We start from the raw sequence: 19,669 nt of genomic DNA on the forward strand, positions 1-19,669 counted from the left end.
TCTAGCATTCCTATACACTAATGATGAAAAATCTGAAAGTGAAATTAATAAAACACTCCCATTTACCATTGCAACAAAAAGAATAAAATATCTAGAAATAAACCTACCTAAGGAGACAAAAGACCTGTATGCAGAAAATTATAAGACACTGATGAAAGAAATTAAAGATGATACAAATAGATGGAGAGATATACCATGATCTTGGATTGGAAGAATCAACATTGTGAAAATAACTATACTACCCAAAGCAAACTACAGATTCAATGCAATCCCTATCAAACTACCACTGGCATTTTTCACAGAACTAGAACAAAAAAATTTCACAATTTGTATGGAAACACAAAAGACCCCGAATAGCCAAAGCAATCTTGAGAATGAAAAATGGAGCTGGAGGAATCAGGCTCCCTGACTTCAGACTATACTACAAAGCTACAGTAATCAAGACAGTATGGTACTGGCACAAAAACAGAAATATAGATCAATGGAACAGGAGAGAAAGCCCAGAGATAAACCCACGCACATATGGTCATCTTATCTTTGATAAAGGAGGCAAGCATATACACTGGAGAAAAGACAGCCTCTTCAATAAGTGGTGCTGGGAAAACTGGACAGGTACACATAAAAGTATGAAACTAGAACACTCCCTAACACCATACACAAAAATAAACTCAAAATGGATTAAAGACCTAAATGTAAGGCCAGACACTATCAAACTCTTAGAGGAAAACATAGGCAGAACACTCTATGACATAAATCACAGCAAGATCCTTTTTGACCCAGCTCCTAGAGAAATGGAAATAAAAACAAAAATAAACAAATGGGACCTAATGGAACTTAAAAGCTTTTGCACAGCAAAGGAACCCATAAACAGGACGAAAAGACAACCCTCAGAATGAGAGAAAATATTTGCAAATGAAGCAACTGACAAAGGATTAATCTCCAAGATTTACAAGCAGCTCATGCAGATCAATGACAAAAAAACAAACAACCCAATCCAAAAATGGGCAGAAGACCTAAATAGACATTTCTCCAAAGAAGATATACAGATTGCCAACAAACACATGAAAGAATGCTCAAGATCATTAATCATTAGAGAAATGCAAATCAAAACTACAATGACATATCATCTCACACTGGTCAGAATGGCCATCATCAAAAAATCTACAAACAATAAATGCTGGAGAGGGTGTGGAGAAAAGGGAACACTCTTGCACTGCTGGTGGGAATGCAAATTGATACAGCCAATATGGAGGTTCCTTAAAAAACTACAAATAGAACTACCATACGACCCAGCAATCCCACTACTGGGCATATACCCTGAGAAAACCATAATTCAAAAAGAGTTATGTACCAAAATGTTCATTGCAGCTCTATTTACAATAGCCAGGACATGGAAGCAACCTAAATGTCCATCATCGGATGAATGGATAAAGAAGATGTGGCACATATATACAATGGAATATTACTCAGCCATAAAAAGAAACAAAATGGAGTTATTTGTAGTGAAGTGGATGGAGTTAGAGTCTGTCATACAGAGTGAAGTAAGTCAGAAAGAGAAAAACAAATACAGTATGCTAACACATAAATATGGAATCTAAGGGGGAAAAAAAAAGGTCGTAAAGAACCTAGTGGCAAGACGGGAATAAAGACACAGACCTACTACAGAATGGACTTGAGGGTATGGGGAGGGGGAAGGGTAAGATGTGACAAAGTGAGAGAGTGTCATGGACATATATACACTACCAAACGTAAAATAGATAGCTAGTGGGAAGCAACCGCATAGCACAGGGAGATCAGCTCCGTGCTTTTTGACCACCTAGAGGGGTGGGATAGGGAGGGTGGGAGGGAGACACAAGAGGGAGGAGATATGGGGATATATGTATATGTATAGCTGATTCACATTGTTATAAAGCAGAAACTAACACACCATTGTAAAGCAATTATACTCCAATAAAGATGCTAAGAAGAAAAAAAAAAGAAACAGTTGTATACAGTGAATGTCTGTAAATCAAATACTAACTATATTTCCTTAAAGAACTTCTCTAGGGTTAACATGAAGAGTAAATATTTATTAAAATGAAAAATTGTTTTGCAATCTGAATAATCATCCAAAAATTTATCTGTTTTGTGAATTTGGATTTACAGCAGACTCTTGACATTCCTGAGGCATATATCTGGAACCTTCTTGAGTTCCCAGATTCACAAACACAAAAATATTTATAGAGGCTCCCAGCTTTTTCAGGAATCAAATATCCACGGAGAGCTTCCTGTTCATAGCCTTATGCTACACACTACAAGTTAACCATACTTTCACATCTCATGGTAGGTTTATATCTCACTTGATTGCCATTTTTCACAGAAACAAGCAAAATTTTTCTAACTAATTAATGAGCCTTGTTGCAAATGCACAAATAAGTGAAGAAAAATAAAGCTAAGTGACACTTTTCCAGACACACATCTTGCAAAGCAGACTTTTCAGATTCATATCTCAGTCAGGGGATCTCACACAGTGTCACAAACCTGCAAGTGAAATCCAGGAACACCTAGGGTCTAAACACATTTATCAAATTTGCTTGAGCAAAGGACATGGGCCATACCGATAAAACCCATAGAAATGCCATTGTTCTTGCTAACCCAGGTGTTACAGAAGTCGACTGAACCTTTTGGTGATGAGTCCAGAAAATTGGATTATAGAAACACTGTTCACATGAATTACAGGAATTTGCCTGCTCATTCAAAATACCTATGTTTTGTATGGTCGGGGTCGGTGACAATCAAGGTTGGATGTTTCTGCTGCCTTCAGTAGTGGGACCCCATCACAGCAGGCGCAGAGGCTCCAGAAGCCTGGACCTCCTGGAAGCACTGTGCTGGAACCCTCAACCTCTGGCTGGGTTTTCACCCCCGCCAAAGCAACACCCACCATGAAAGGCAGACAGGAGAGAAGGATCGACAGAGTGAATGAGCGAGAGAAAGAAACAAAGGAAGAGGGGAAGAGGGAAAGAGGGAGGGAACACAGAAAAGAAAGAAAAGAGAGGGAATGAAAAAGGAATTTGGCTGCTGTGAGGAAAAAAGAAAAAAAGAACAAGAAAGATATTATCATTTCAAAATATATAGCATATACATTTCAGAACGTATTTGAAAACACTCCTGCCAAATTTTCGAATTATTTATTTATTTATATCCCTTCTTGTTCCAAAGAGGTTTTGCAGCATTTTGCTGCCAGATTAATTTTCCTGAAGCTCAGCTCTGATCATGTTACTCCCCTGCTTTAAAAAACCCCAATACCTCCTCACTGCCTGTAAAATGAAGTCCAATTTCCTTAGCCTCCTATTTGAGGCCCTCCATAATCTGGCCCCAAACTTCCAGCCCAACCTTATCCTGCATTTCTTCCCTTTAAACACCCTTTGTTCCAGCCAAAGGACACTCCCTGATTTCCCCTAATACATTCTGTATTTTCCACCCTTGCACCTTGGCTTGTGCTGTTCCCTCTGCCTGGAGTGCCTTTCCCGACATCTGCATACGCCCCGTACTATTCACCGTTCCAGGTTCCACCTGGAGGATGCAGGCACCTGGTCATCGATAGTGGAACTTACAACCTTTATACACATGCTACATACACATCATCTAACTGGATCTTCACAACGGGAGGAAGCTATTTCTTACTGTGGTCTAAGGAAGCTGCGGCTGGTACCTCTGGGGTTGTGTCCTCTGTCCACTGTCCTTCCTGCTACCCCAAGGCTATCCCTCACACAGAACAAAAGGTGGCTGCCTGAATCAACGCCAACATGTTGTAGCAACCTTTTATTATTTTCACTTTCTAAGGAGAAAAAGTGCACCTTTCTGTTCTGTGTGAACTTGAACTCACCTGTCCAGTCCTGAGGCACAGTTTCATTTGGCAGTCCCTGTGCAGCCCTTGCCAGGCTCCGTCAGGTGAGACAATACACCAGCTGATTCTGAAAGGCAGAGGTCTGGCAGGTCCAGGGAGCCAGGGTGGGAGCAGTTACCCCAGGGGCCCCTCCATGCTCCCTGCCTGTGATGCACGAGAACATACAGGGAAGAAGACCGATAACCATGGTAAACGTCAGTGGGCCAAGTTCTACTCCTTCGAATCCTAAGAACATGCCAAGGGATTTTTTGAAGGTGCCGTTGATCACCAGGGGTGGCAGAGCAGGTTGCTAAAGCTCTTTATACAACCTCCAAAGCCAGCTTAAACAAACAAGGCAACTGGGTGTGGGACAAGGCATCGTGACTGATTGATGGGGATCTATTAGGCACGCAAAGCTGCCAATATCTACATGCTCGTTGGGCAAGGGCCAAAGCTATTACATGATGAGCAGTTACGTAACCTTAAGTACAAATGGAATTTGGGCTGTATGTATCAGATACGCTTCTCCTTTCTAATTTTTGGCATCAAGAGGTTCCATGAACAGAATGGAGGTTCAGAGCCCTCCCCTCCACTTTCTCCCTTTCCTAAAGACTGGCAGGCCTAATGCTCACAACAGACACATCTCTTAATAGTGACTGCAAGTTTTCCCCCAGACCAAAAGCTCCACTGTCCTGTTTAAATCTGACCTATTTTTAATGTGCTGCTCAATATTTTTGAAAAAAACACTGTTTGCTGGAACATGACTTTAGACGAAAGCTGTTTCCAGGGATTAACCCGAACTTTAATCGCTCCCATGAACAAAACTTGACTCAGCCCAATAAATTATGGCTCACTTGATAAAATCTTAAAGCAAAAATTAATTGGGTAACCATGTGAAATCTATGGTTTGCCCTGCCAGTCTCTTGCCCTATCTGTTGGTGACTTCTGGCCTCACTAAGCTCATGACAAGGCTTTTCTGCCTAGCAGTCTGACCCCTGAAATGACTGGCTCTCTCCACCCCCATAACCTGCTCTGTTTCAGCCTCTCCCAATTGCAATCCCTTCCCAGTCGGTGTCTACTCACCATTCTCCTCCATGCCTCCACGATGAAAACCGTTTGCAACAAGGTTTAAAAGAAAAATATTAACTGAGTACAATGTAGAATTTTGTTTTCCTAAACTTTTCTCGTCATTAATTACTAAATAACAATCTTGAGTTGTAAAGTCTGTTGACCAGCTCCAAAGCTGCTAATCAGTTATCAATCACTTACATTTGCAAAACCACTATCTAGTCTTTAGTTCAAAAGTAGAATTTATACGGGGCTTTTCCTTGTTTTACTTCTGAACTATTTAAACATATCCACACATGTGTTTGTCAACAAAGTTATACAGTGATTTCCTCACAGGGGGTTTTGGTGGTGGTGGCGGTATGTGTATGTGTGTATGTGGTAATCCAAAAAGAGAGAACGGAAAAAATCCAGTAAAAACACTAAGCACTAACCAGAGAAGGGTGAGCTGAACAGTACGAATTATATAATAGAGTACTTCTGCTTTGCCCCGGGGGAGCTACAGAATCTGCATCCTGTTAGTTCCAGCACAGAAAGGGCCAGAAATGTACGTCTCCTTCAGTGGGCCAACCAAAGATCACTGGTTTCCATCATGGGTGAGAATGGAGCAGTGACAGTCACAGAACAAGAAAGAGAGGGGAAATGCAACAATCCAGAAATTTCTCCCATATGAACAGAAATGGTTGTGAACTAAAGCCTTATATATCAGGCTATGTATCACAATTAGTAAGCTTAAAGAAAAACATACATCCCAATATATACTCGGTTGCTAAGTATTTGGGTTCAAAGGACCTCAAATAGTTAGCTGTTCGTGTCACCTAGGTTTGCAGGAAAGAGGTGTGATAATGATGCATGTGAACTCAAGACATGATGACAAGTGCTCTCCACAGTTCAGGCTGAAAATAGCTGGACTTGGAAGCAGGATAATTCAAATATAAATCATTGCCACTACTTCATTTTTTAAAAATTTTGCCTTGTACTTTTTTTCTTTTTCTTTTTTTCTTGGCTGCACCAGGTCTTAGTTGCAGCACGCAGGATATTTAGCTGCGGCATGTGGATTTCTTAGTTGCGGCATGCACGCGGGATCTAGTTCCCTGACCAGGGATCGAACCCGGGCCCCCTGCATTGGGAGCGCGGAGTCTTACCCACTGGACCACCAGGAAAGTCCCTGCCACTACTTCATTCTGTTTTGCTGCAGTAGACACAGCCTCAGATGCAGACAGGAAGTACAATTCCAAAGGTAGAAAGAAACCTATTGCACACTTCAATATCAGACAATTCAGTTTTTAGAAATTGTCCTTGAGTTAGTCCCTCCACCTCTAGATACACCGAGCCCCTGAAAGAACCCTTAATTTAAAGGATCACTCTGGGAAAGCAGGCCTTCCCCTGACTATTTCAGCCATCCTAAAAGGCCTCTCTTGGAAAATTACAGTTATACATTATTTGGTTTTTACTTACATTTTAAATGTGAACACATTTTAGACATAACTAGTACAATGATGTGTTCATTATATTTATTTGCATCATTTCCTTGATTACTGTATTCTAAACTCAGAAGCTTTATACTTACATTTGAAGCAAGACCTATGTGCTGCTTGGCAAACTTTGTGAATCATTTAAGAGTCTCATCTCTGTTCAATAAATAGGAACTCATCCCAAATTTTCAAACAACTAACAGGGGTAATTGGCACCTATATCATCACAACGTGAAAGACAGAAACAGACTTACAGATATCGAAAGCAAACTTAAGGTTAGCAAAGGGGAAACATGGTGGGATGGGGTGGGGGTGGACAAACCAGGAGCTTGGGATGAACATATACACGCTACGATATATAAGTAACCAACAAGGACCTACTGTATAGCACTGGGAACTCTATTCAATATTCTGTGATAACCTATATGACAAAAGAATCTAAAAAGGAATGAATATATGCACATGTATAACCGAATCACTTTGCTGAACACCTGAAACCAACACAACATTGTAAATCAACTCTACTCCAATAAGATTAAAATATATATAAAAAAACTGTAGGGGCTTCCCTGGTGGCGCAGTGGTTGGGAGTCTGCCTGCCGATGCAGGGGACACGGGTTCGGGCCCTGGTCTGGGAGGATCCCGCATGCTGCGGAAGCGGCTGGGCCCGTGAGCCACAATTGCTGAGCCTGCGCGTCTGGAGCCTGTGCTCTGCAGCAGGAGAGGCCGCGATAATGAGAGGCCCACGCACCGCGATGAAGAGTGGCCCCCACTTGCCACAACTAGAGAAAGTCCTCACACAGAAACGAAGACCCAACACAGCCATAAATAAATAAATAAATAAATAAATAAAAACTAAAATAGTTTGAAAAAAAAAAAAAAAACTGTAAAGAGAGAAAAGAGGCAGTGTTCGTGCTGCCATTTCCCTTCCCATACCTCCGCGAGACATCACTAATCAATCCCAGAGACACTCCTTGCTCCTGAGCCCAGCACAGCAGAGCCACGCTCAACCAGAGCTGCTTGTTAGGACTCATGTACTGATTCTAAAGAGAATAGCCAAGATGATAAACAAGTTGCATGCTCCAATCCATAAGGAATCAACTGAAGGAAATAAACATTCAGCAGGCTGGTGAAACAAGATTTAGGGTGACAAGACGGCTGCTTTCAAGTATCTGAAGGGGGAACCTGGAGGTTTCATTCAATGTGGCTCCAAAGGGTAGCCAGGCAACAAATAATCATCCCAGGGTGAATTATAGTGGCATTAGAAGAATGCCATTATTGCCAAGTGTAGGCAATGTGAGGAGGAAGGTGAAGCACACTGCCTGGGAACGCTGAAGCATGCTCTCTCCCTTCTTCCCACCCAACCACAGATACACAACAGATTTTTCCTTTAATCCTTTGTAAACAAGTCCCACTGACTCATGGAATGTTCTCACTCATGGAATTTCTAAGAAGCAGATACAGACAGGTATGGTTGCTATTTAATAGCTTTTGGGGAGGGACTATGCAGATGAGGGAGAATCTCTTTGATAAATATGCAAAAGGATGGGCTGGATTTACAGTTTAAACAGAAATTGCATTTTCATTGATTACTTTCTAGCCCTAAGGCCTCTAACTCTAAAAACCTCTTGATGTTGGCCCCATACTAATGTCTCAATGTTCATGCAAGGTGCAACCCAATGTCTTGACCACTCCTTTGGGACCCAGCTCTACCAATTTACAATCAGAGGCCTCTGCTCAGAGGGTGACAGAGCTGTGCTACAAGGGACTAAGACAGAGTCCCATGATTTCCTGGAAAAGTCTTAGTCGATGTAAAAACACTTTTGTTTGTTTTTAAAGGTACCGACTTGGTCACAGCTTGGTTACACAGAGAGAGAAATTCTTTTGTAGCCCCTGAGGCAAATGACTGCTCTGAAATCAACAGGCTGTGGTTATGTAACTTCTTGTTTAATCTGATCCTTCTATTTTATCCTGCGACCTGGAGCAAACCATCCAACCTGAAGTCTCAGCTCCTGCGTCTGTAGACTAGGAACACTGTAGTGACATCGGACCTTGCCCATCCTGACACCATGAAGATGAGGCGGTCTTTGAAGAAAGCTGAGCTTCTTAGAGGACAGAAATGACAGGATTGGGTCTCATTATTTAATATTTTGCAATGGGTTTAAGCTCTACCCTTGGTTTTCAATCCTCAAAATTACTCACATTTAGACTAATCTGCTTACTAGATGTTGAAATATACCCTGAGGCTTTTCTTTATTATTACCTAGAATGACGCTGGTTCAAGTGCCAGGAAAGAAATTGCTTTTACACGAATCATTTATACCTTCCAGAATACTTTAGAGCAGGGGCGATATTCTCCCTCAAACAATCTTTCCCTTTCTAAATCCTAAATCTCCCAGGGAAAAGAGACTCACAGAGATGTGACACTGTGTGCTCCACCCTACATCTTTCATACTCTTCAGATACAGAGAGAAACACAGTGTGGATGCAAGAACTAGACGTGTTCTAGGTGTACTTCACATAGATAATCCCACTGGGGAGCGGGAGGGTGACCAGGGTTACAGAAATCGGGGGAAGGAACAGAACCATTACTAAGCCCCCTTCCTTTCCCCGTGAGGTCATCATCCTCGACACAGGATGCAGTGGAGTGGTAAAGGTTACCACAGAACACCAGCCTCTCTCCTGTGCCCTCGTGTAAATGCACACTGATCAACCTGAATTATGCCTGATAATGTGTGGAAGCAAAGGGGACCCACACAGTCACATGCCATACATGCATAAGGAGGCCTATCTGTAGAAATCTGCAGAAACACAAACACAAGGAGAACAAACGAGTGATACTCAAACGTAACATCCTCATTCCAATAATCCCTCAAAGGTGTCAAGAAGCCCTGTGAGCCTACGACTGAAAGGACAGTTGACAAACCAGATGGGCATCCTGACTTAAGAGTTTCTGTCATGGACATTGGTCGTTTGGGGCCCTTCAAGACCCATTCTTCCTTCTTTTGGTTCAGCACCAGGATTTCCTTTTTGGAAATTAATTCTCCCCCTCTGTGTGTAGTCTTGCTGCGGCTGTCAGTCAGGACTCCCCCCCACCCTTTTACCCCCAGCCGAGGAGTGGGCATGTGGCCTGTAGCAAGCCAATAGGGCTCTTATTTCCAGGGCTTTGACTCTTGGATGGAGAAACCTGTTGGAATTTATCCACTGCAGCAGCAGCAGCAGACAAGTAAGACTGTCAGTTCTGTCCACCTGGATCCCCAGAGCTTCCTCAGTTTCTGTCCTTCACCCAGCCTGGTCCTGCACACTTTCTGTTGATTCTCGGAGCTACTGTATATCCTTCCAATAAAATCCTTTTGTGTTTGACTTGGCCAAAATTGGTGTCTGTTGCTTACAAGGAAAAAAAAAAAAAAAAGAATGCTAACTTATACAGATGTGCAGCTTGCTTCCTCAGATTCCAGACCTATCTGAGGATTTCCAGGCCCAACAAAGCCCTATGATCGATCCTAAATGATTCCAAAAATGATACTCTGCATCTGAGTCCATTCTCCCTAAAATCCTCTTGTTTCTCCATGGTCAGTAATAAAGAGTATTTAAAATAGAATGAGAGAGAAAGAGGTAAACTAGCAAGCCTTAGGATAGTTCTATAATGGTGAAATTTATACTGGCTCTAAATTTCACTTTTAGGAACACAGAGATGAAGACAGAGAAGAGGAAAGAGAATCTAATGGACTTTTAAAAGTATCATTTATATACAAGAAAATGCCCAGATCACAAGAATTCAGTTGATCGGTTTTGACAACTATATTCACCTGTGTAACAAACATGCCAATCACGATTTGAATCATTACCATTGCTCCACGAAGTTCTATCATGCCGCTTTCCAGCTAATCCTTCCCCACACCCAAACAGGCAAACACTGTTCGGACTTCCATCACCATAGCCTAATTTCTCCTACTTTAGAACATAATATAAAAGGAATCAGACAGTAGGTACTCTTATATCTGGCTTATTTCGCTCCACATAATGTTTCTGAGGTTCATCCAGATTGCTATGTGCATCAGTAGAGCGTTCTTTTTTATTGCTGAGTAATACTCCATTGTATGAAGGTACCATAGTTTGTTTATTCAGACTCCTGTTTATGGATAGTTGGGTTGTTTCCAGTTTGGAGCTTTTATGAAAAAAAGCTGCTCTGAACATTCTTAAACAAATATTTTTTATGGACCTATGATTGCTTTCATTTCTCTTGAATAAATGCATTTTTATTTAATGGTGAAGAAGCTTTCTATAACAGAATGCAGAGAAACAATAACATACTTTTTCCAAGAGGAAAAGAAGTGCCTATTTTCCACCTTTTCTTCTAGGATAGAGGAGGTTCATAGGCACCATTCTATTAACCCTTTATTCTTCTTTGTAAGTTTCATTCTCTCAATCTACAGAATCCTCATTTCTCTACCATTCCAAACAAACCTTTCTCTTTCCCCTTAAACTAGCAAACGCTCTCCATATGCCTTCTTCACGGCAATTGTTAAAAGAAAGAGCTAGCTCTATTCACCGGCTACCCTCTTTAATTTCTTTCCAGTGGTTTTCCCAACCATCTATCCTAGTCTTAATTTCTCAGTTCTCATTCTCTCCTTGACCTTTTGCTGTGTTAAGCTGTTATGACCGCTTCTCCCCCACTGCCCCTTCTTTCATTTTTTTAAGAAAATTTAAACATTAATTACTCAGATAGTTTTTACAAGGAAAACAGGTACCCAGAGACTGGTCTTAAACGCTCACAACTGTACACATCTTTCTCCTGGCTTCCATACACATTTAGAGTAGAGATCCTATAGCAAGATTCTGAGTTTTGAACCTGGCTCTATCACTTAGTAGCTGGATTACCTTGGGCAAGTTAGTTAACTATTATATACTTTGTTTCTTCTGTAAAATAAGGCTGATAATAGTATCCACCTCACAGGGTTGTTGTGAGGAGTAAATGAGTAGCATTTAGAGCTATGCCTGGTAAGCAGTAAGTGCTCAATAAATACAACCAATTTCTATTATCTCATTTGTTCCTCACTATGGTGTATGTAACAAGAGAACTTTATAAACCATAATAGACTATATTACTGTAAGAGATGATATAAGGCATTATAATGCTTTGGTGCCACCTCTTCTCAGCCTCCTTTCATGGTTGACTCTCTCTCCCCTGCTTCTTTAAAGTGGGCATAATCCAAAGCTCCTTCCTGGATCCCTTGTCCTCATGATTCTACACTCTCTTGAAGGTCTTATCCATCATGCTGGCTTTAATTATCACACCAAAGCCAATGACTTCAAATATAGGTCTACAACCCTAAGGTATCTCCCTTAAACATCCCCAACTTCCTGCTGGGCATCTCGCTACCATTCATTCAAACTCAACATATATAAAACCCAAATCACCGTTTTGTTTTCACAAAGAGGTTGCCCTCAGGATTTTGCTTTGTCCTCAATAATACACTCATATGCAAGCAACCACAGCCTAGCCTTGCCAGGTATTCCTAGGCATGGATAAGAGAGCTTGAGATCCGATCTTGTGGGGGGAGGTATTACTGGAAAACTCCTCTCGTTACCCTTAGGCCTCCCCTGTCCACTCTGAAAGGTCCCTGATGACTATGAACTGTCTGTGCAGGAGGGGTGGGCTGGAGGATGGAGAATTGCAGGTACCTAGGAATGAATGAAGGTGCTTCATTAAAACATGAACATCCTAATCCCAGGTTCACCAGCACTTGGTCCTAAGCCTTCCTTCTTCATGTCATACAGTTTGGATAATTCTGTCCATGTTTATGGCAGCCCTTGCCCCACGCACCAGTGGAGTATCTGTGCCAGGGCAGACTGGTGGGGGAGTCAGCAGCACACCTGGGCACCTGGGTGCCAACATTCCACCTCTGCCCCTCAGAGCTTTAGTCAAGGAGAAGAAATGGTCTCAGTGGCTCAGGGGGCTGTGGCTATTAGAGACTATGTGGCACCTTTAATATTTCCTGGAGCAAAATCTACTCTCCTTGCAAGCAGCCTAATAAAAGTCTCCTGGACTTAGAAGGAAGGCACTGTTGGAGCTCCCTGCCTGTGCTAGTCATTAGGGCTGGTCACGGATATTCAATTTCTCCTCCTCTGAGCACACAGTGGGATGGGTACCTCCCTGCTGCCCTTGAAGTTAAGTATGACATGCCACTTGCTGTGGCCAATGAGATGTGAGCAGAAACAACAGGGATTGCTGCCAGTAGAAGCTTTAAGAACCCATGTGTGATTCACTTGCTCCCTTTCCCTGCCTCAGTGGAAGCAGAAGTTGAGGTGCAGCTTCTATCAGCCTGGGTCCCCGAATGAGCAGAATACTTACTACATTACACAGGTAGCATGAGCATAAGACAAACTTTTGTTCATGTCATTAGGGATTTGGAGGCTCTTTGTTCATTAGGATTTGGGGGCTCTTTGTTCCTGCAGCATAAGCTACTAAGCCCTGACAGATACAGTGGCCCTGGTCACATGACCACTTAGCAACCTCCAATTTCTGACTCAGCCTCACTTTTGGCTTCTGGATTTGCACTCTATTTAGTTCAGCTACTGGGGACACACGGTGCACTTATGGTACTCCAATACAAAGCTGTCCCTGGTTTATGGATTAAGACTGATGCTTGCTGCTGAATAGCCCACAGCGACCCAGCAAAACTCTAGATTCTAGTGCCGCCCAGCTCCAACACTCTAGTCATGAAAACAGGTACAATTTTCCCCAATGCACCTAAAAAAAGTCTATTAAAGAAGACTTTCCCATTATAGCTAGGTTGACCATATAATTTATTGTCCAAAGTGGTTTTGAATGAAGGGGGACTAGGGTGACAGGCATGAACTATCACTATCCTGAGTAAACAGGGACGCAGAGGCACTGGAATTCTACTTCTATCGTCTTCACGGTATTAGGTCTATGAGAAAAATTCCTAGAGGCATTATCTTAGGACAGATCACCATATCCAGGAAATGCATTTAAAAGCCTAAGAAGAAGCATGTGGAGAAATTAATGTGTTTATCAGAGAGTGTACTCTGCTTTTACTATTCTGTGTGGCATTGGACTGAATGAGTGCAGCTGTTTCCCTAAGTAGGCACGTGCAAATAGCAGTAGACTTCCAAACAAAACCAAGAGCCCAATGCAAAATCCAGCCGTAAAGTATGAACACCCTGCAGAAACATTAACAGCGTCTTCCTCCCACTGGTCAGCCTGGGAGTCATTTAAGAGGAGAGAGGACAAAATCAAGAAAACAATCTTAGCAGCAAGAAGAATTGTTTAAAGAAAGCCAAAGTAAATGCAGCTTCGGTGACTATGGGATCCTCTTCTAGGCATGTGAGACATATTAACGTCAATAAATATCTTTAAAGAATGCTGAATTTTCTAGGCAAAGTAACAAACACAGTGTAGAAGATAGCTGATTTCTTTAGTCTGCTGCTAGTCTGCATTTTTCTTTTCTTTGTAAAATACCAGGATTCTAATTGCCTTCTTCAAACTTTCAGGGCTTATGGCCAAAAAGTAGATAATAATTTCTGTAGAAGATTCTGTTTTTCCGTCTGTCCCAATCCCCTCTTCCCCACCTCCGCTTGCTGGGATGTGTGTTTCCCACCAGAGGGTCGGTCACATGACCTGAGTTAGCCCAACGACCCTCTCAGGCCCTGAACTCAGGTCCAGGGATGGGGATATGATCCAAACAAGACCACAGTGTGGTTTTTCTGAGATTGAAACCATCACTAGGCATGCTAGTTTTCTAGGCTGCCGTAACAAATTACCAAAAACTGGGTGGTTTAAAACAACATAAATTTATTCTCTCACAGTTCTGGAGGCTGGAAATTCAAAATCAAGGTGTTGGCAGGGCCATGTTCCCTCTGCAATCTCTGGGGAAGAATCTTTCTGTGCCTTCTCCTGGTTTCGGGTGCTTTCCCGAAATCCTTGGTGTTCCTTGACTTGTAGCTGCATCACTCTAATCTCCACCTTGGTCGTCACGTGGCCATCTTCCCTCTGTCTCTGTGCCCGAGTGTTCCCTGTATGTGTGTCTCTGTGCCTCTTCTCTTTTTATGAGGGCACCAGTCATATTGGACAAGGGCCCACCCTAATCCAGTATGACCTCTTCTTAACTTGCACCTTAATTACCATGCAAAGACCCAATTTCCAAATAAGCAAATTCATAGGTACCAGGGATAAACATATCTTTTTGGGGGGACACAATTCAACCCACAGCACTAGATAAGACAGAGTCTTTCTCACTATGATTGCAAGTTCAAAGCCATGTAAGCCTGCCCATCCACCTGAGAAGTAAATAAACAGACCCAAGAGATGGAGGAAGATAGAGAAAAGCAGGGTCCTAATGTTATTGAATTCCTGGAATGCAGCCATATCTGAATCGCAGCCCACCTCTTGGACTTCCCAGTAACATGACCAACAAAATATCTTTCTTGTTTATATATAGGTAGGTTGGATTTCGGTCACTAACAACCAAGAGTTCTAATTAATATATGCACCAGTGAATTATGCTATATAATGTGAATCCAAATAGCTCCCCATATCTGGATGGGGAAGAGCGGGTGGGTTATATATGAAAAAGATTAGCCATGAGTTGATAACTGTTGAAACTAAGTGACGGGTAAATAGGAGGTTATTATTATACGATTATACTATTCTCTCTATTTTTACATATGTTTGAAATTCTCCAAAACAAAAAGTTAAATCAAATGTTCAAAAAGCCTCCTCCCCTCCCCCGGCCAGGACTCGCAATTAAAGTCCAGCACAAATCAGGGCAAACAAAAGAACAGAAAAGGTAGAATCATACATAAACCAGACAATAGCAGGCATCCACAGGGAATATTGATAATAGGGGAAAATATTAGCACAAGTTTTCTTTGCGGGATGCAAAGGGCTTTTGATATTAGACCTGAGTCTACCAGGCTTGACAGGATCAGGTGGCTGGCAGATGACCACCCTGAACTAAGCAGAGAGGGCTGGGCAATGGGGCTCCAGCTCCAGGGGAAACAATGTGGAGCACAGTGCAAGGCTGGAGGAATTCGCCTTTCTTCCCAGTGAATCACGGCAAAGCAGCTATTATTATCCACAGCCAGCAATAAAGCAAGGGTGCAGCTCAGACAAAATGCTCTAAATGCTCACTGACAAGTACTGTGGTTCTGACACAAGAATGTATTTCACAGGTTATGAAACACCCATGATTCTGTGCCTTAATTTAAGCCAGAGTCACCAGCTCTTCTGAAATCCTGCCTCCCTCTCGGATTAGAGGTCCTCAACCCCAGCTGCTCATTAGAATTACTTGGGATCTTTAAAAAATCCTCATGCCCAGGCTGCACCCCAAACCAAGTAAATCACAATCTCTGGGAGTGGTGCCCAGGCATCAGTATTTCTAGAAGGCTCTTCAGCGATTCTAGTGGGCAGTGGTCATGAGACCCCTTTGAGAATCCGATCAAGGCTACAGACTCTTCTCTGAGAAAAATGCACAGACAAGGATGATTCTGCATCCCATTTCAGAGCAGACATCAATCCTGCCTTCTCCTCCTCAAGGGCTTACACCTAGGCACAACCTTCCACATTTGGACATTGATTCTGTAATGGAATCCGCACAACTCATTATCAAGCCCTCCCCCCACAGGACAATTTCTCCAGAGCTCGGACATAACAGCAGTGCTCCACACACTGGGTTGTGGCCCAGCCCAGCTGCCCCAGTCACTGCCTTGGGCTGACGCTGAGCAGAGCCCTTCAGCTGGACACTGAGGGCAGCTGCACTCTCTCCTCTGGCCAGCATGGCCGTCGGTATTGAACCCCACAAGTTTTGCTTGACCCATCACCACTTTGGAGCCTACTTTCTCTGTGATGGGAAGATATATCTCAGAATTCAACACTTCTCAGCCCCAAAGCCATGCTATCATCTGGGTTTCAACAAAGGAAAGTGACTCCAAGATCTAGAACAGTACTGACAAGCTCTACCAATATCAGATCTCCCATCATTTTGAAAAGGCAGGAGGAACCTTGGTCCCAAGGGCAACGGCTACCTACCACACTTCATCTTTGGAAAAAGCATTCAAGGCTCCCCCAACACAAAAGCCAAACAACTGCCAACCCTACAACTCTACATGCTCTCTTAAGCCACCACACCAGCGCTTGCAGCAGGAACCAAGGAAAAGGGAAACTCCATCCCTGCTCACTCCTCACAACCTTAGCTTGAAACTCTCGCTCTAACCCATTCCTCAAACTCTGCTCCGTCTCACTCATCCTGCCATCCTCAGACACTGCTTGTTTCAGTCAATGCCTCGTCCATCTGACTGATGGTCCAGGTGTCACCTGAGCTACACTACCTTTGGTAAAGACCCCTACCGGCTCCCCCTTGCCCTGGCGGTCACACTTTCTCCCTCATTGTCACTCTAGCCAGGATCACACCAATTCCTCCAGCAATAACCAAAGGGCTACAGGGTTGGAGAACAGACAGAAAATAATTGCTGTGGACAGGGCTAGGGCTATTCTTACCTTCTGCAAACGGTTCCCATTCATAAAACCGGCCCATGAACGGCTTGTTGTTGTAGGATGCACATTGTACCTCCCAGATACTTCTACTGCTTTCTGGACACACCTAATAAAGCAGATATTAAACATGCAATTAGTGTCCATATCTCTTCATGGCCCCAGCCAAATCCCAGGAGACCCCTCCAATGTTAAATGTCAGTCCTCCTCCACCGAAACCTGGGGTTCTACAAATGTGCTGATCATCTATATCGAAAATTTTAAATGCAGATCCCAAGGCTTCATTCCAAGTTTACTAAATCAGAAACTTTGGAAGGACACTAAAGTTTTAACACGCTCCCCGTGTTAAGTTTTTCCATACCATAATTTGAGAACCACCGACCCAAACCTGCTCCTGACAAAGTGGTCTGCTCGCCTCCCTCAAAGAGGCCATCCATTTCCATCTGTTTGACTTTTTTCGTGCCATTCCTGTGCGTGGGATAATATTCACAGCAAACAGGTACAGTGCTCTTAGCAGGTGCAGGCACTATTTAAGCATATTTCACATATTAACTAACTTAATCTTCACGATGACCAATGTGATTGATAAGGTATTTTTAGATTTTTTTCACAGGTGAGCAAACTGAGGCACGAAGCAGCCACACAGCCAGTGAGGACAGAGGCTGGATTGAACCCCAAAAAGTCTGGTGCCCACCAGGCTCTCTCTCAGTGTCCTCCCATCTTGTCTAAATTCTCTCCACCATCTAAAGCAAGAGCTCCTAGCCTTCGGCATGCAAAAGAACTACCCAGAGAGCTCCTGGGAGATGCAAACTCCTGGATCCCTCCTCCAAGGATTATTATTCAGTAAATCTGGCATGAGGCCCCGTAATCTGTATTTTGTCAAACTATCCAGATGATTCTGCTACACTAGACTACTCAAAGAAAACATCCAGCTCCCTCTGGTTTCTTTCCTTTTTTTTTTTTTTTTTTTAAACAACTATCTCTATTTTTTTTTTATTAATTTATTTATTTTTGGCTGTGTTAGGTCTTCGTTGCTGCGTGCGGGCTTTCTCTAGTTGTGGCAAGCGGGGGCTACTCTTCCTTGCGGTGCGTGGGCTTCTCATTGCAGTGGCTTCTCTTGTTGCACAGCACGGGCTCTAGGCGTGCGGGCTTCAGTAGTTGTGGCACACGGGCTTCAGTAGCTGTGGCTCGCAGGCTCTAGAGCACAGGCTCAGTAGTTGTGGCGCACGGGCTTAGTTGCTCCACAGCATGTGGGATCTTCCCGGACCAGGGCTCGAACCTGTGTCCCCTGCATTGGCAGGCAGATTCTTACCCACTGCGCCACCAGGGAAGTCCCATTTATAAATGATAAATATGAGCAAAATGTGACATAAATGTGAAATAAGATCAGAATCTCTCATTTAAAGCTAGGATCTAGCTTTTTAAAACTAGCAACACTCTGTTTAAGTATAAGGTGTGTGTGTGTGTGGTGAGGGGGTATTTTAATAATCAGACGGGAAAGGCATCTGGCCCCTTAAATATTAAAAGCTCTGTATAGAAGTCTCTGGAATAAACTGCTAATATGATAGCTCAAGTCCTGAAGGATTTAGAAAGAAATCTACTGTATGTATCAGAAACATCAGGTCTCGTGGAAGATGAGGGAACAGAGGGAGAAATGAAACCAGGTGGAAGGAAAAACATCCCCTGCTTGATAAAGGGCACTTGGGGAGGCCGCTGGGACAAACACTCAGGGTGGTCATAACCCTGCTGCGGCCTGAGCCAAACCATATGGAGCAAGAAACCATGTGAAGTAGAACGTGATGGAAACTGGTGGGGGGAAAAGGGCTGGAAGGATGGGCAGGGCCGGCTGAGCTCTGACAATGGGTGAGAAGCTGACAGGCTGGGGAAGGCTGTCTCCAAGGGCTCTGGAAGCCAAGCTGCTGGTGGTCCTGAAGCCGGAACCGTGTAGGCTTCCCAGCAATACCAGCTGCCTCCATGAAGGATTTGGAGTTAAGATGCTTGTTACAACCCTTTGGCGAGAACCAAAGTTCGACTAGGATGGGATCAGCTGGGCAGCTTGGGAGTAAGTACCATCCTTGCGATGAGAAAGAATCGCTAAGGGGTTTGTTAAAAATACAGATTCTCGGGCTTCGCCCCAGTGGAGGGTCGGCAAGAGGGCCAGGAATAAACACTCGAAGTGTTCCCTCTGGCACAGCCAGCCTGGCACCAGACTATGCAGCCGCAATTAAGAGCCACTCCCAAGCCTCAATCACACGCCAAATTACTTAACATGAAATCACAGTGTGAGAGCAGAAGAAAAGCAAATCCAACCCCTTTAATTTAAAGATGAGGAAATAGAGGTGTGGCGAAGTGGGGTACCTTACCAGAGGTCCCACGGTGACACAGAGACAGAGCCTAGAATACTGACCACCCACCCTGGCCATCACTAGAAGCTCGAGATCCGCTGCTGGGTGGGTGGCAGGTTTTCATAATGGAAAGAGACCAGCACAAGTGGGCCAAATGTCCCGTTCCTCAAATAACTACGTAAAGCCAAGCTGCTCTGAATGAGGCTCCAGCCAGAAGCCACCCTAATTAACCTAGTGGCAATTACCAGAATTAGAAGCTGTAGACCTAACTTAGCCAGTCTGTTTAACCTCTTTCTACCCATCAGTAACATAGTGCCAATGGGCTGGACCACGAAACAACACACCTTCAGAATCACTTTGAATTGCTCGATATTTGATGATATAAATGCATATTTCATGCCAT

General features: G+C 43.3%; 1 protein-coding gene across 1 annotated transcript in view; it reads right to left on the reverse strand.

Moving 5' to 3' along the window:
* THSD4 (thrombospondin type 1 domain containing 4) overlaps nt 1–19,669 on the reverse strand; it is a 588,874-nt gene that overhangs the window by 436,110 nt on the left and 133,095 nt on the right. Inside the window, exon 6 of the mRNA XM_059912858.1 lies at nt 16,928–17,030. Coding sequence (XP_059768841.1) covers nt 16,928–17,030 — 103 coding nt within the window. The remainder of the gene's footprint in view (nt 1–16,927; nt 17,031–19,669) is intronic.

Source organism: Balaenoptera ricei, chromosome 2, assembly GCF_028023285.1.
Source record: "Balaenoptera ricei isolate mBalRic1 chromosome 2, mBalRic1.hap2, whole genome shotgun sequence".
Classification (NCBI taxonomy): domain Eukaryota; kingdom Metazoa; phylum Chordata; class Mammalia; order Artiodactyla; family Balaenopteridae; genus Balaenoptera; species Balaenoptera ricei.